This window comes from Mustela erminea, chromosome 2 (assembly GCF_009829155.1).
Source record: "Mustela erminea isolate mMusErm1 chromosome 2, mMusErm1.Pri, whole genome shotgun sequence".
Taxonomy (NCBI): Eukaryota; Metazoa; Chordata; class Mammalia; order Carnivora; family Mustelidae; genus Mustela; species Mustela erminea.
Window position 1 is genome coordinate 70,852,407 of NC_045615.1, and position 17,825 is coordinate 70,870,231.

The 17,825-nt window shown below is 36.9% G+C and overlaps 1 protein-coding gene across 1 annotated transcript; it reads left to right on the forward strand.

The window, feature by feature from the left end:
• The first annotated feature begins 15,238 nt into the window (after window positions 1-15,238).
• Window positions 15,239-15,787, forward strand: LOC116583360 (ATP synthase subunit d, mitochondrial). Its single transcript, XM_032331452.1, has one exon. The coding sequence runs from the start codon at window positions 15,291-15,293 to the stop codon at window positions 15,774-15,776; it is 486 nt and encodes a 161-aa protein (XP_032187343.1). The 5' UTR covers window positions 15,239-15,290; the 3' UTR covers window positions 15,777-15,787.
• Window positions 15,788-17,825: the final 2,038 nt, after the last annotated feature.

The following is a 17,825-nucleotide window of genomic DNA, read 5'->3' on the forward strand; positions in this document are numbered from 1 at the left end:
GAAAAAGACAAGTGTTGGGGGAGAGGGAGAGAATCTTCAAGGAGACTCCCCACTGAACATGGAGCCAGGGCTTGATGTAGGGCTCGATCCCACAAGCCATGAGATCACAACCTGAATCAAAACCAAGTCAGATGCTTAACCAAATACACCACCCAGGCACCCCAGATATCCTCAATTTTTATTTATTTGTCTGAAAATGCCTTTATTTCCTTTACTTTTGATGAATAATTTTGAAGGGTACAGAATTCTAGGTTGGTGAGTTTTTCCTCTCAACACTTTAAATATTTCAATCCATTCTTCTCTTGCTCTCATGGTTTCTGAGATGTTGGATATACTTTGTGCAGTTTTAGAATTTATAATTTTTTATAGTTTCCATTTCTCTGCATTGATTCCCTATTCATTCACTATTAATTTCCCTTATTCATTCCCTTAATTCCCTTTAATTCATTGAACATGCATCCATTTCATTCATTGATTATATTTGTATTAGTTACTTTAAAGCTTCTTCAGCTAAATCCAACATTTAGGGCACCTCAGAGTTGTTTTCTGGTGACTGGTTTTCACCTTGACTATGAGTAACACTTTCCCCTTTCCTTGAATGTTCTGTAATATTTTATCACATGCTGAGGATTTGGGATATGTTGTCTTTAGACTGTATTATCTTCTTCTGAAGAATGTTTATTTTTTTTTTTTTTTTTTTTTTTTTTTTTTTTTTTTTTAAAGATTTTGTTTATTTATTTGACAGAGAGAAATCACAAGTAGATGGAGAGGCAGGCAGAGAGAGAGAGGGAAGCAGGCTCCCTGCTGAGCAGAGAGCCTGATGCGGGGCTCGATCCCAGGACCCTGAGATCATGACCTGAGCCGAAGGCAGCGGCTTAACCCACTGAGCCACCCAGGCACCCTGAAGAATGTTTAGTTTTATATTAGCATGAGATTCAGTAATTGGCTGATCACCTGAACTTGTTTACATTTGAATTTTCACCTTTTTAGGGCTAATCTGCAGAAAGGTAGTTGTGCTGCCCAAACTCTATTTGGCATAGAATCATAGCAAGTGGTAGCAGTCTTACCTTTTTTCTGTAGAGACAAATGTAGTTGGAAGCATCTAAAGAAACTGAGAATTGAGGCACAGAATACCAAAGAGGAGGAAACTACTTGGGAAATGAGGTACTGAATTTGTAACCTCCTCCTAAGTACAACTCTAAAGTTGCAAGCCCAGGGTGTAATTATAGTAATCCCAGCAGAAGACACCATCCAGGAAGCCAAAGAGCTGAGCCAACATTGTAACAGGCCGTCAGGAAGGAGAGAAAGAGGCTGAAGCTCAAATCCTTTGGACATAAGCATATCAACCTTGCCTTGGAGGCCCAGAAAGACCTAAAATAGAGTAGCCTGAAAAACAAAAACAAAAAGAAAAAAACTAAAAGGACATCAGCAAGCTTAAGGTGATTTGCTTGCTTGCTACCTGTCAGAAGAACAGGAGGAAGATAACATTTTCCTATATCTTTTAATCTACAACGTCTAACATCTATGGAGAGTCCAAGATGCTGGCATAGGAAGAGGCTGAAGTCATGTTTTCCTGTGTACACAACAAATATGCAGCTATATATGCAACAATTCCCTTTCAAAAGAAACTGAGACCTAGATGAACACTTGCTCTGCAACAAAAGATAGAAGGACTTCACTTCAATGAGTAGGAGGGGCAGAGACATACTCTAACCAAAAATCATACCCATGTTGCTGTAACCCACAATTGGGAGTGATCTCAAACAAACGAACGAACCCCAGAGCTTTTCTCTAAGGAGCAAGGGATTTGTACGTGCCAGCAGGCATCCCAACTCTTGGATCCTACACCAGAAGGATGAGCCCTCACTATGTCTGGCTTTGAAAACCAGCAGGGATTACGGTTAGGGGAAACCTAGAGCTGTAGGGAATGAAGATTTCACAGCCTCTTAAAGTTAGTAAGATTTAGGTTCCATAAAAGCTGGATCTGTCCCTTTCCTGTGTCATTGGATTCCTATATATTTGTGTGTGTGTGTGTGTGTGTGTGTGTGTGTGTGTGTGTGAGTGTGTGTGTGTGTATGGTAAAGACAACACATATGAGACTCTGCTTCAGATTCTGGGATCCAAGATAAACACAGTCTTTTCAAAAGAAAATTTTAAATGGCTAATACAAAAATAAGGAGAGGGATATAAGAGACAGTTCCTAAATTTAGGCTTCATAAGCTTCATGGGAAAACTGCCTCTATTATAAATATTCTTTTTCTCTTTTAGTACAATTTCTATCTTTTTCCATTTTGCTTTGTCATTTAATTCTCATGCATCATAATTTATTTTAGTTTTTAAAATGCGCTGTTATTTTTTCCTGCTATCTAAAGAACAAAAACTAAACGGTTTTTCTAATACTAAAAGTCATACAAATTTTGGATAAAATGGATTAATTACATTTTCAGAGGTGATATCTCTAATCAAAGAACTAAATTCCTACTTCCAAATTTAATGTCATCTTTTCATAGATAATGTAAACTTTTCTACATGAGATATCTGTATTTAAAAATATTTCCTTTCTTAAGACCACATGATGGCAATATAACTCCAGTGACTTAGTTTCATTTTTAGGTCCTTCTATCCACAGTGATGCTGGAAGGAGTTATGATTTCCATTTTTTCAGATATCAAGAGTTACCTATCAAATAGTTTGCCAGCATTTTGCCCTAGGGTTTGGTGTTATTTATTTATTTATTTATCTATTATTATTATTTTTACTTTACCACAGTTTGTAACATATCAGGGTATTTTTAAAAGTTAAAGTTTTTGTTTATCTTTTTTTTTTAATTTTTTTGTAAATATTGCGTTGTCTTTGGGCAAACTTGCTCAGGGTAAACCAGTCTGGTGTCAAGGGCCTTTATTAAGATAAAGGATTTTCACTGGAACATGTGACTATGGAAACACAAAGATGGCAAGAATCATTCTTATTTAGTCTCCCTCTTAACTCCATATAGAGTTTCTTCAGTCATTTTCTGGAGTCTATCTTGAACAATTAAGAAGAAAGAACCACCTGATATGGTGAGCCAGAGAAACATTTGCCACAAAAAGAAATGTAAATTTGAAAGTGACAAGTGCGGTGAAGGAAAGTACAAGATTTTGACATCATATGAAGGATCTAGGAAGGTTAGTCAGACATCAGTTGCTTAAAGCCATGCTGATTGTGCTAAAATTGGAACGATCAGGTAGAGCTAACCAGCTGAAGTTCAATGTGGAGAAAGGAGAAAAAGTAGAACAATAGAACATAAAAAGTTCTGAAATTAGGCTATGCCCACATTGACACAGGGTTTAGGAAACCACAATCTGTGGCATATTTAGACACCCCTTCAAAATAAGGGATAAGTTACCATAATTTGTAACTTCTAGTACTAAGAAAAAAGTACAATGTTTTGTAGGCCTCCTGGGATTTTGGAAGGAACATATTGTAAAACTGGGAACTCTGATAAAGCTAACTTTGAATGCATCTCAGAGCAAGAAAATTTTCTCAGCATTTCCAAGCTGTGGTTCAGGCAACATGCCTCTTTGACCATTTCATCTGGCAGATTCCATGATGCAAAATGTATCTATGGTAAAGCTATCATTTTGAGCCCTAATATTGAAAGTTTTAGCGCAGATTATTTGAGTTTGGGGCAACATCATGCCATCTGCAACAAAGTAACATTTTTAGCATTATATTAGACCCTAGTAGAGACAGAGTGTCTGACCCTTATACATGAAATGACTATGTGTTCAGAATATCCAATTATGAGCATGTGCTATTAGATCCCCCAAGTCAGGTAGGCTCGGCATCATCTCAGAGTAATATGGAAGTAGCACATATGTTCATGTTCAAAAATGTCCAAGGGCAAAGGTTAGCTGAATGAGTACATGCCATGTCCCTCATGACACATAGTTCTATTGCATCAATGCATCAATACCTCTCCTTTGGCACAATTCATCTATGGCCTCATGGGGGTTTCTTATTGACTATTTGATTGAGGAGAAAAAAGTTCAAGCTTGGTATACAAATTGATTGACCTGTCATGTAGCATCAAGGAGAAAATTGCACTGTGATGCCACTGCTACCACGGGGACTTTTTAGAATATACATGATATACACTCCAAGTAAGATCTTCCCTGGGGATAGAGTTTTGGGGAGTGTTTCCAATCTTCTCATTTGTGTACAGAGAGGGGTGACACAATGTAAGAATTCACATAGACTCATGAGTACTGGAAATGTCTTAACAGGTCAGAAACCCGGGATGAGCAAGATTGGAAGATGAAGTGTAAGAATATTTGAGGAAGAGGCATGCGTATGGACCCGTGGGAACTGGGACAAGAATGTGAATTGCCAATCAAAGGACATCTGGAGAGGTACTGAACAACCATATAGATAGGATAACTTTACCTGTAATGCCAGCTCTCTTCTAACCTCAGCCATCCCAACCCAAACTGGGCTCATGAATGAAAGAAACACAGTAGCAGAAATGGAGCCTATGCCAGCAAGATAGAATCCCTCCCACCTCCCACCCTTACTTCTTCCTCCTGCTCAATCTGATCTAGCTATCTCTGCTGCTGAATATCTGACCTGCCAGCTAAATATACCAATGTTGAGCCTCCAGAATACCACAATTCCTCAAGAAGGTCTGCCAGACACAAAGCAGGAGGTTGATTACGTCATATCCTTCAATTCTAGAAAGAGCATCAATTCACACTGGCTGGAATTATCTTATATCCCATATATGAATTATTTTTTTTTCTTGCATCCAATTCTTCAGTCAGTGATACTACCTAAAGACTGACAGAATATCAACCTACCATAGAGGGATCTAGCATAACATTCCCTCTGACCAAAGGATTCATGTTTAAGCAAGAGTTATGGCAGTGCACCATGAAAATAGGATCCTGGTCCTGATCATGCCAGATGCTAATTCTGCCACTTATACCTACCATAACCTGCCAGACTTACAGTGTAATGGAACTGTTTTCTGAAAATGTTGCTGAGATGCCAACTTGGAGATGACATCTTGTGTGGATGGATAGTGTACTGTATTTGGCACGTGCCTTCAGCCAATGACAATTACATGGTATTATTTCAAGTAGTACAACATACTAGTTCTGAAAAACAGATGAAGTCAGTAATGGCCCTATCATATTATTCACAATTTTTGCTTGGTATTCCAGAATTTTAGGGTTTGTAATTCTATGGGTCTGGGGGACTGGCTCCACCAAGAAACATACCTAAGTTATTTCAGAGTAATTATTTTAGACCAGTGGGCAGAAAATGAAAGCACTGTTCTGACAGGGCTAATTGAGTTTGATCATTATGCAGCAGTAAGGTAGAGACAGGGAGGACTATCTTTGGAATTCACATTATCCACTTGAGTGTCTCTTCATATTCCCGTGTTCAATTGTAACTGTAAATGGACAAGTACCGCAATTATATTCTGCTAAGGGCATGGAAATGAGAAACTCAGAACCTTTAGGGGTGAGACTCAGTTCAGTCCACCAGCCAAGTCACTGTAAGGAAGGAAAAATAATTTTCCCTCACCTTTCCAGATTCTTGGCTGAGCCATACCTCTCCACCCCTAATAAAAGACAGATTAACAGGAGAGGCGAAAATTACATATGTATTTACCTGCAAGAGCTTCACAAAAATAGAAGATTCAGAAGGCTGCCAGATAATTGATGCTTAAATACCCTCCTGAGCTAAGGAAAGAGATGGGACTCTAGGGTTTCAAAGAGCAGGAGACAACTCATGGTAAAGTGAGAAGAGGAAATATTTGGTAAACAAAAGTTGTCCTGCAATGTTGATAAGTGTTTGTTAAAAAATTATCTCTGGTAATTGGTCTTCATTGGGTATAGGCCCCCTTTTAATGTAAAGTTCCTTTATAAATGTAGATTACTCTTTCAAATAGGCAACTTCTATTCTATCTTCAGAGCTTCTCCTGTATTTCTAGTTTCTTAAAAAGCAGCTCAAAATAATCTTTATACCAAGAAGAATATTTTGGGGTAGCATAGGCTGCTACTCTTCATGACCCAAACCAGCAGAACTGCCAGCCAAAGGGTAGGGAAATTCTACAGGTGTGACCATAAAATATGGAATCACGGCAAATCTAAATGATTTTATTGTTAATATGTTATAATACATGGTATGTTGAATATTATATGGTATGCTTTGTGAGTTTTCACTTGTTAACAATGTAAAATTTTCGTCAGTCCCTGTACTTGTAACTATGATATGTTACTTCACTGATTTCACTAAAAGAAAAAATTTTCCCCTTTAGCATACCACAGATATTAAAAAGGTGATTCGATTTGTTAAAGGAGAGACATAGAGATTCCTTATGTTACTAGGTTTTATGGCCACCATGTGGCATGGATGGTAGAGATAGGAGATAATTATTATCAGTGATAGCCTCAGAACTAGAGGCAGCTGTTGGTGCTATAGTTTGGCTGACTAACCTCTTCTTGTAGATTTCCCCAGAAATTATGATTAAGCAGGTTGCTGCAGAAACTGTGCCTAAATGGAATGTACTTAATATAAGAAGCAAAAAGTCTAGGTGATACAAAGGATAGCCTGTGGCAGACACTATTGAATTCCCACTTAGATACCCTTTATTAGTAGGTGCACCCATTCTCCAATTGCCTTGGGTGTGGACTAATAATACTTCACAGCTGCCTCTTTCTCTAGAGAATTCTACTCAGTTAAAGCCAACTCATTCATCAAACGCCCCATCTCCACTTATACATGAGGAGGCAGACCTCAGCCAATGACTAACTGACACAGGATATGAAAGGCTGGCTTCTTTCCCTCAAACGGGAATTAATTAGGTGTAATTTTTGCTTGAGAAATTTTCCTGTGGAATTTCCCTGTGGAATCAAGCTGAAAATATTCTCTGTTCCAACCACATACTTGTTTAGTTTTTAATCCTTACTACTCTCCTGCCTCCTTCATTCCTCTTATCTTAGACACTCCCTTCTATTAAATTACTTATATTTCTCTGTCTCTACCTAAGGAAACCTAAGACAACTGGTTAGTTTAGTGCATTTTATGTACTAATATAAAGGGTTATGTTTGTTCCTAGTTCTGTCATATTTTATTTATGCTTTCTTGTTTTATGGTTGTTGTTTTTATGTATTTCATTACATAGACTACTTTACTTTGATATGTGTGTTCGTTTCTGTTATGGCAGATAACCAGTGTAAGTTTATGCACTCAATCCTCCACTTTGTTAAGTAGAATCTATAAGCAGTGTCAAAATCTGAGTATTTCCTTTTCCCTGTCTTCTTTCAATTTTCTTCTCCCATAGTCTTTTTGTGAAAGCAAATAAACAAGGTTTGTGAAAGCATATAAGATGTTCTCATGTGTACATACATACATATAAATGCATATGTATAAATGTGTGTATAGGTATTCCTTCTATCTGAACTCTCATTTGAAGTTAGTTAAAAATGGGCTTAGATAAATGTTTGAAAAAAATGTTTGCTATCTTAATTCAGGAACAGAATGCCATCAAATATCAATAATTGTATAAATACACTTTCTCATATAAAACTACTTTTGTTTCATTATTTTGGGGGGATACTGAATTATAAATATTATTTGTCTTCCATATCTACTATTTTTTCTCTATAACTTTCAACTTTGTGTAATTTTTCTCACATTTTTTAGTTCTAATCAATTAACTCTTACTGTGTTTAGTGGAGTCTCCTCCCCTTTGTGTTGCTTCTGATATGTACCTTCATTTACATAATTTTATTATTTTCCTCTCCTACTTCTTTCCTAAGCCCTAAAGTATGCATTTCATCTCCTTCTGTTATCAAAAAAATCTCTTCCCTGAATTCTGTTTTCTTGCTTTGAGTTCTTGTTTTATAATAAATATTTCATTATTTCTCCTACTTATTTCAGATTTATTTTTCTGTATTTTTTTAAGATTTTATTTATTTATTTGACAGACAAAGATCACAAGGCAGGCAGAGAGAGAGAGGAGGAAACAGTCTTCCTGCTGAGCAGAGAGCCCGGTGTGGGTCTTTTTAAAGTGGAACTTTAAGTCACTAATTTTAGACCTTTTTTATTTTAACAAAAGCACTTAAAGTGTTTATTTTTCTCTAAGCACTGCACATTTCAATATATTGTATAGCTATCATCCTATTTGAAATATATTCTGATTTCAATTGTAATTTTTGTATGCTTCATGGATTACTTAGAGTATGTCACATAATTCCCAATTGGGGTGGCTTATTCCTAGATATCTGCTATTCTAATTTATAAGTCCATTGTTTCCAGTAAACATACTCTGAGTGGTTTTGATTCTTATTATTGAAATAAGAATCGGCCATTTTTATGGCCCAGCATATAGACTATCTTGATGAATTTAGTATGTGCATTTAAAAATCATGCTCTGGGGGCGCCTGGGTGGCTCAGTGGGTTAAAGCCTCTGCCTTCGGCTCACTTCATGATCCCAGGATCCTGGGACCAGGCCCAACGTGGAGCTCTCTGCTCAGCAGGGAGCCTGCTTCCTCCTCTCTCTCTCTCTCTGCCTGCCTCTCTGCCTACTTGTGATCTCTCTCTCTGTGTCAAATAAATAAATAAAATCTTTAAAAAAATTAAAATAAAAATCATGCTCTGTAGTTGTTGGGTATAGCATCCTATAATTATCTACTAGATTGTGATACATAGAATAATGGTTTCCAAAGATGTAAACATCCACATCTTTGGAAACTGTAACTCTGTTATCATTTGTGACAAAGGGGAACTGAAGATCTGATTAAGTTAAGGATTTTTTGATGAGGATATTTTCCTGGATTATTTGCCAGGACCCAAAGAAATCACAGGGGTCCTAATGAGAGGGAAGGAGCTAGTTAAGGAAAAAAGGCAGCCTAATAACAAAAGCAGAGAAGTGTGTAAACGTATTAAGCTGCTGGCTTTGAAGGGGCCAAGCTCTAAGGAAATGCAAGAGGCCTCTAGAAGCTGAAAAAGGTAATAGAACTCTTAGAGCCTCAAGAGGAGGTTCAGCCTAGATAACAACCGAATTTTTTGTTGTTGTTTACATAGTAAAATCTATTTTGGACTTTTTATCCCCAGAACTGTAAGATAAAAATTTTATTGTTTTAAACCATTGTGGTTTTTTTGTTTGTTTGTTTGTTGGGGGGGGGGGTTGTTTCTTTGTTCATTTGTTTTTAACAAGAGAAGGAGTGTGTGTGCACTCTAGTAGGCAGGGGAAGGATGGGGGGAGGAGCAGTGGGAAAGGGAAAAAGAATCCCAAGCAGGCTCCATGCACAGCATGGAACTGATGTGGGGCTCAATCTCAGGATCCTGAGATCAGGTCCTGAGCTAAAATCAAGAATCAGAGGCTCACCTGACTGAGCCACTCAGGTGCGCTGATTTTTTTTTTTTAATAATTTGCTACAGAAGTAATAATTTATATATAAGTCAAGGGGCTTATTATTAGTGTTCAGATCAACTATATTTCACCAAGTTTGTCTAGTTGTTCATTCTCAGAGAAGAATGTTAAAATCCTTATGGCTGTCGAATTGTCTTTTGGTTCCTTTAATTCTGACACTTTTTATTTTATGTAAATTGAAGCTCTATTATTAGATACATAGATATTTATGGTTGGATTTCCACTACAAATTCTGTCTTGAGCAGCAAGTCATATCTCAACTTAGCTATCTTATATTTAACTGAGGTCATTTCCATTTCTGCATGTTTCTGAGGTTAGCCAGAAATTACCAACAGAATTTAGAGCTTGTCTGTTTGACTGTCTCCTATGCAGGATTCCCAGCTCTGTTTCCAAAGTGTGGCTGCCCTGAGTGCTGTCTTGTTTTTCCCCACACAGACTAAGAACCCTTGTATAAAAGTTTTAATTGCCCCATTCACCTGTGCTGCCTTCTGCCTGACCTCAACTAATGCCATTAAAATGGGTACTTAGCCCATATAATTCCTTTTTGCAAATATTGATTCCCCTCCAGAATCTGTTAATGTAACCTAATCATAGGAATAACTTTTCATGTTTACAGTTATCATCCACACCCAAGGGGAGGATTATATCAGGCATGTACACTGGAGTGGGGAGAATATTGGGGGACTACTTAGAATTCTATCTGCCAATAATTGCTATGCAAAATGTAAAGTCAACCCTTCGAATTTTTACACAAATCCCACGCCATGATTAAGAACCCCTCACAAGTTTCATTTCCTTTCTCCATCATGTTATCAACTTGTAAGATAATATGATATTTAGATACATTTATACTCTAAAGAATAAAAAATAATGCTGCTATTATATTTATTTCCTCATATTTAGGGGGTTAGGGCATTTTTTCTTTTGAGTTCTATTCTCTATTTTTACTTCTTTATCTTCACTGCTTCATCCCTGACCACACATCAACTACCCTTTTTAAATTGTACTTTCCTTTTGTTTTCTTTCCTTGTGAATAATGCTTATATATTGTAATACTTACACCTGTAAGTACACTAGAGTATACTTAAGGCAAATTAACTCTTTAGTGTTGTGTGTGTGTGTGTGTGTTTTCTTTTTTAATGTATTTACTTGAGAGAGAGGGAGAGAGAGAGAACATAAACAGAGGCCTGGGGGGAATGGAGCCAGTAGGGCAGGTAAGGTGAGTGCAGAGGGAGAGGGAAAGAGTTTCTTTCTGATAAGTTCTTCTCTCTCAAGCAAACTGCCTGCTGAGTGCAAAACCTAATACAGGGCTCAATCGCAGGACCCTGAAGTCATGACTTGAGCCAAAATCAAGAGGCAGACACTCAACTGACTGAGCCACCTTGTTTAGTATTTTTAAAACCAAATTGAGTTCATTTTCTAAAATTGCAAGCGTAAATTGATTCCATGGATTTATAAGTTATTTGAAAAATAATTACTGTGATATGTAAACTAGAAGCATTCTAAAAGTATTAAAAACAGTTTCCAAAATTATTCTTAAGATCTGAGAAAGCTGTACACAATTTACACTATTCTTGTTAGGAATGTTATTGAAAAGACAGTACACTGTAGCTTTCATGTAGCTTTGGGGTTGTTTACAATGCTGTATTATTGCTCAGGGATCAGCTTTGTTCTACCCAAGAACACAAGATAGACATCCTTTTAAGACAGTTTCCTTATCTATTTGAACCCTTAAAGCTACTGTTTTAAACTAATTCCCTAACACTTTTTAAAGATTTTATTTATTTATTTGAGAGAGAGAGAAGGTACAAGCTGGAGGTGGGGCAGAGGGACAAGCAGACTCCCAGCTGAGTGCAGAGCATTTGGGAGGCTTGATCCCAGGACCCTGAGATCCTGACCTGAGGTGAAGTCAGATGCTTAACCAACTGAAGCCACCCAGGTGCCCCTAATTCCATAATATTAAAAAACCTGATAAGTTCTTAAACTTGAGCCAGTTGATAGGGCTCGATGTCCAGGAATAAGATCGATTTTAAATACTTCATTTATTTTAACATAATAATTCTTGTCCTACACCTACTAAGATACTTGGTAATGAAAAACAATCCAAATTAATAAAGTAGTAAAACTTCTGACTTTCACACCTATGAACATTGCTTTTTTTGTTTGTTTGTTTTAAGATTTTATTTATTTACTTGGCGGAGACGGAGAATGCGCACGCGTGGGAGAGAGTACAAGCAGTGGGGAGGGGCAGAGAGAGGGGGAGAAGCAGACTCCCCACTGAGCAGAGAGCCTGATGTGGAGGCAATCCTGGGAACCTGGGATCAGGACCTGACCCAAAGGCAGATGTTTAACCAACTGAGCCACCCAGGTGCCCCTGAACATTGCTTTTGTTAAATTACAAAACTAAAACAATTAAAAAAGAGTTGATGTCCTTTATTCAAGGGAAAACAATCCATGTAGTAGGGAAGTACAGTGCTTCACAAACAGTAGTGCACTCTTCTAGAGGGAATTTGGATAAGAGTTTTATAGAGGAATGCAGAAACATGGCATGATTGGCTAGGAGTTTAGGTTTGTTTTTGTTGTTGTTGTTTGTTTGTATTAAATAAGGCTACAGGTCCTATTTTCTAGGGAAGGGTAAGCTAGCTAAAGCTGAGCTGGAGGTTTGTTGATTGGTATGTGTTAGGTTTTCCTGATGTTTTCCAGAAGTGCATGCTGATTTAGGTTTAGATTTGCAATGTAGGCCAGGCCACTGATGCCGCCATTGGATTGGGGTTACTGATATTTGCATTAACTTAATTACTTTTTTAGTAGCTGCATAAACTTGTATCATTTCAGTGGTACAAGTGACTTAATTTTTCAGATGAGAAAAGTGAAGCTGTGCAACAATCAGACTAGAGGATTACAGAACCAGATTAAGCAGTTTTAATAGATCTTTACTCCCAGTTCATCCTCTTTCCACCATTGTTCAAAACGTATCTGTAAGGCTATACATAACTTTTATAAATTGACCCGCTAAGAATAAGACTGCCCATTTAAAACCATTCTTGGTAAAATGAATAAGACTCCCTAATTCAAAGTTAGCTTTGATAAAAGTCTAACAAACCTACCTACTACCAGGATTCCTCAGATGTTTCAATTTCGAAAATAGTAGTTGAAATGGAAAAGTGAACAAACGCGCTTAACTTCTTTTGCCTTTTGCTTTAGCTATAACCCTTTCTTCTCTCAAAGGTCTTTCCCACTACCAGGCCCTTTGACCTACTGACACAGTTAGCCTTTCTCAGAAATTGGATGATCTATACTTTTCCTGGCAAGGTGCAGAGACAGTTGATATTTAATTGAATTCTGAATTGGGATTATGTAAATTACTTAAACCTGAACTTTTTAATGAGGAAGGTGAGGTGGGGAGGCAGGGGGGTTGATATACTAAACTCCCAAATAGGTCTCTTTTTTTTCTTCTTTCTATCTTTGCCTATTTATCTGGGAAATACACCCTGGAGTAGCCTTTTTTTTTTTTTTTTTAGATTTTATTTATTTATTTGACAGAGAGACTGCAAGAGAAGGAACACAAGCAGGGGGAGTGGGAGAGAGAGAAGCAGGCTTCCTGCAGAGTAGGGAGGACATGAGGTTTGATCTCAGGACCCTGGGATCATGGCCTGAGCAGAAGGCAGCTGCTCCACCCAGGTGCCCTAGTCTTAGAAGTCTGTAAAATGGTGGCAGAATATCTAAGAAATGAACAAATGTTTTAATATTTTAAAAAATGTATTTAATCTGTACAGAGTAAATTTGTTTTCTTTCTAACATTTAGTAAACACTCCAGACATGTATTAAAAATTATTTATATGAATGTAGTTGAATGATTTTGCCTATAAAATTTAATTTAGAGGATGAGATATCTTAGATAAAGGAAAATGCATGGACTCAGAATAATTGATTATGTTCCTTGGCTCCTTACAATCTCAGTGTGTCCTTGGACAAATTAATTACTCTCACTTTGCAGTTTTCTCTGAAGTACAAAAGGATACTCAAATATAATTACCTAATTTGGTTGTATTAAACAAGGAAAGTATATGTAGAATATTTAGAAGTTTTTTTTAACTTTAGATATTTTTATTAACAGAGTTCCCTTTTGGGCCTCATGTCCTAATGTTTTTTAACTCCTAGATTAATGGCTCTATGAATTTAAGTCACATAATTTATTCTCTTGTAGACTGATAGATGACAAACCAATTTCTAATCAAGAACAGTAGTCATCCACTTGCCTTTAAATGGGGGTACATATATTTGAAAATAGTTTTATGTGTCTGTAGTACAATATGTGTTTGTCCAACTTTTAAGTTAAGATTTTATTATTGTTATCATAATTTAATTCTTACTGTCTAGTCTTCCCAATATCTAAGCAATACCTTATATCTGAAAGAGTGAAATATTTAAAGAATGTATGTCCTAAAGACAATCAGATACTTGACAAAGATACAATGATCAAAGAATCATTAACCTCTTTCAATTTCATACAAACATCTATATTCCATAAAAGGAGAGTTTCTTTGCTTAGAGTTAGTTTAGATACAATTAAAAATTTTAATAATTATTTTATAATATGTTAAAATCCCCTACAACCTCTTTCTTAAAACTTTTTTTTTAAAGTCTACTTGTATGACTAGAAACCAACATCTGAAAAAGACACATTTGAAATTGGTCATCTTAGAGAAAATAATTAGTTGGATACTGTTACTTACTTAGTTCTATGTTAAATGCTAGGAGAGACACTGAATAAAATTATATAATTTAAGTGAATAAATGAATAGGATTTATGTGAAAAATGCACAAAAATGTGGAATTGTTTATAAATAAAATACTCTGCTAGAAATTCAGTATTTTAGGCATACAGAAAAAAGGAACTAAGCAATTAAGTGAAGAAGTTGGGGGAGGGAGAGTCCATGGAGGCCTTCAGGTTCTCAGGTCTGAATGTGAGAAGTGTTGGAGAGGGAATTTGTTTTTTCTTTTAGCTCAAGATATATGGTATTGTGACAGAAATGTGGAATCCACTGGAGTAAATGCAGGAGACCAGGATGAAGGGTTGAAGTTTAGTGAGAATTTTAACTGAGGAGTGAGACCCTCCCAGTCATTAACATTGAGTTTGAAAGATTAATGTAAATGTAGTTTCAATAAAAATAAGTTGAATAAACATAAATTTTTTAAAATGGTTATGATCCTAAACTATTTTTCTTAAATTTTTATTTTTATTTTTGAATGAAAACTAGATCAAACCACAGTGATACATTGTTTTAGTCTTCTCTGGCTGCTATAACAAATTACCATACTAGATAGGGTGACCCAACAGATTACTGTTTTTCATAGTTCTGGAGGCTGGGAAGACCAAGGTACTGGCAGAGTTGGTTCATAGCGAGAACCTTATTTTGGGCTTGTAGACTGCCACTATCTCTACGTGTCCTCAAATGGCAGAGAGGGAGAACAAGAACATGCAAGCAAGCTCTGGTCTCTTCCTCTTCTAATGATACTAATCCCATCATAGAACCCTATCCTCATGACCTCATCTAAAATTAGTTACCTCCCATAGGCCCCTCTTCTAACTGCCATCATCACTTTGAAAGTTAGGGCTTCAACATATGAAGTTGAGCGTAGTGCAAATATTCAGTCCATAATGTGCGTTAAAGGATAATGTACTCACTCAATATCTGTGTAACCTGACAGGTTCCACAATTATGTAAACAATGTAATATTTGTGCATGGTTATACAAGGATGAAGAAGAATCAAAATCTTTTAGGATAAGAGATAATTTGTGCCTGAGTTCCGTTCCTTGCTGCTGTGGACTCTGGGCAGCCGGGGTCGGTGAAGGATCTCAAGATGGCTGGGCGAAAACTTGCTCTAAAAACCATTGACTGGGTAGCTTTTGGGGAGATCATACCCCGAAACCAGAAGGCCATTGCTAACTCCCTGAAATCTTGGAATGAGACACTTACCTCCAAGTTGGCTACTCTCCCTGAGAAACCCCCTGCTATCGACTGGGCTTACTACAAGGCCAATGTGGCGAAGGCTGGCTTGGTAGATGACTTTGAGAAGAAGTTCAATGCCCTGAAGATTCCTGTGCCAGAGGATAAATACACTGTTCAGGTGGATGCTGAAGAAAAAGAAGATGTGAAAAGTTGTGCTGAGTTTTTGTCTCTCTCAAAGGCCAGGATTGTGGAATACGAAAAACAGCTGGAGAAGCTAAGGAACATAATTCCGTTTGATCAGATGACCATTGAGGACCTGAATGAAGCCTTCCCAGAAACCAAATTAGACAAGAAGAAGTATCCCTATTGGCCTCACAAGCCAATCGAAAACTTATAAACTTGAGGTGGGGAAAGAGCTCTGGCCCTCGTATTATAAACGTTGGACATTAAAAATAATGGATATGGTAAAAAAAAAAAAAAGAGATAATTTGTGCCTAAAATCATAGCTAAAAATATCTGAAGTATAAGTTGCAGATTCCATAACTCTTATTGTAAGGGAACTTCAATATTATCCCCCACCCAGTAGATTTTTTTATATAAAGCAGAATATCTCAGGAAGTAAAGGAGACAATAACTTAATACAAGTGTGAGGTTATTCTGACAAATGCTGAGGAACAAATGGTCAGCAGGAGCCTATTCCCCGGTGCAGGTAAAGGCAACTCCCCAACCACTCTTTATCAAGTAGACAGAATAAGGACTTAAATGGTCCTTCCCTTGTCAGTGGCCTGGTTCAGGGAGGAAGTGGGAAGGGGTTTACTGGAAAACTATACAAACTTCCAAGTCAGGATATACAGACTGCAAATATGTAATAGATATAACCCTGATTTTATTCATTTCTTTCATGGGATTAAATAAATTTTCAGTTTTAATAATCCCATTTAAATTCTATAATCATGAAAAGGAGAAGATTAAAAATATAAATATGAAAGTTGTAGCTTTGAAATGGTTCCTCTTTTTGAATAATTTTAATCACAAAGAATTTCTTCTAATGTGATGCACATAGTTCCATAAAAATAATGGAATATCTGTCAGACTGCAAAATTTTTTTCTTGGTTGGAATTTAGTGTAGGGTGCAGTGCCCTTTACATTTCCACCAAGAAAAATATATTAAAATATTTTTTTAAACTTTGAGGTTGACAGAATTTTTTTTGTAATTAAATAATCTTCCTAGAATATGGTAAAACTCAGTGTATGCTAGAAAGTAGATTTTGTGAAGTATGCAATTTATTTTGTGGTAATATACACTATTTTATAAATCTCAGCCATTTACTTAGGCAATGTTATGAATGCTCTCTAATGTGGGTGTCTGAAGAATGTACTGTGTTAGATGCCAGATAACCTCGTTTTGATTCCATTTAAGTTATTCTTGGGATTACCCTAAAATCAGTAGGTGAACAAAGAATTGTAAGGAGAGTCTTAGGAATATTTAATAATACTGACTGTGAGAAATATGTATCCTCAACTATATGAAGAAATTTTGCACTATTTTAGCAATGTGAGACAAAACAGTATAGGATAAAGCCTGTGTAGTACTTGTATTATGTGCTGTGCACTGCTCCTATGTCTACATTTTCTAGAAGTACTCCTTAGACTAGGCTATCTTACATTAAGTGAGCTAAATTACATTAAGAAGTTTGCCCAGTAATTGATATATAGTTGGCAAATCAAATGTCATTTCCCTTTTCCCACACTTAAGTAACTTGGTAACTCAGCCTTTGTTTAAATATGTAGTATAATCATATTTGTATCACATTGAAGACATTTAAAAATAAATTTTATTTAAAGTAACAAATTTGGAGGGGGTGCCTGAATGGCTCAGTCATTGAGGGTCTGCCCTTGGCTCAGATTGTGAGGTCCTGGGATCGAGCCCTGCGTGGGGCTCCCTGCTCGGCAGGGAGCCGCCTTCTTCCTCTCCCACTCCCCCTGCTTGTGTTCCCTTTCGCTGTCAAATAAATAAATAAAATCTTTTTTTTTTTTTTAAGAGAGATCACAAGTAGACAGAGAGACAGGCAGAGAGAGGTGGGGTGAAGCAGGCCCCCTGCCCAGCAGAGAGCCTGATGCGGGGCTCAACCCCAGGACCCTGAGATCATGACCTGGGCCGAAGGCAGAGGTTTAACCCACTGAGCCACCCAGGCTCCCCAATAAATAAAATCTTAAAAAGAAAATAAAATAACAAATGTTTTTCTTCTAAATTTTTATTTTAATTCTAGTTAGTTAACAAATAATGTTAACAATTGGTCTCAGGAGTAGAATTTAGTGATTCATCACTTTGATATAACAGCCAGTGCTCATCATAACGAATGCCCTCCTTAATCCCCATCACTTATTTATCCCTTTCCCCATCCACCTCCCTACATCAACTCTCAGTTTGTTCTCTATTGTTAAG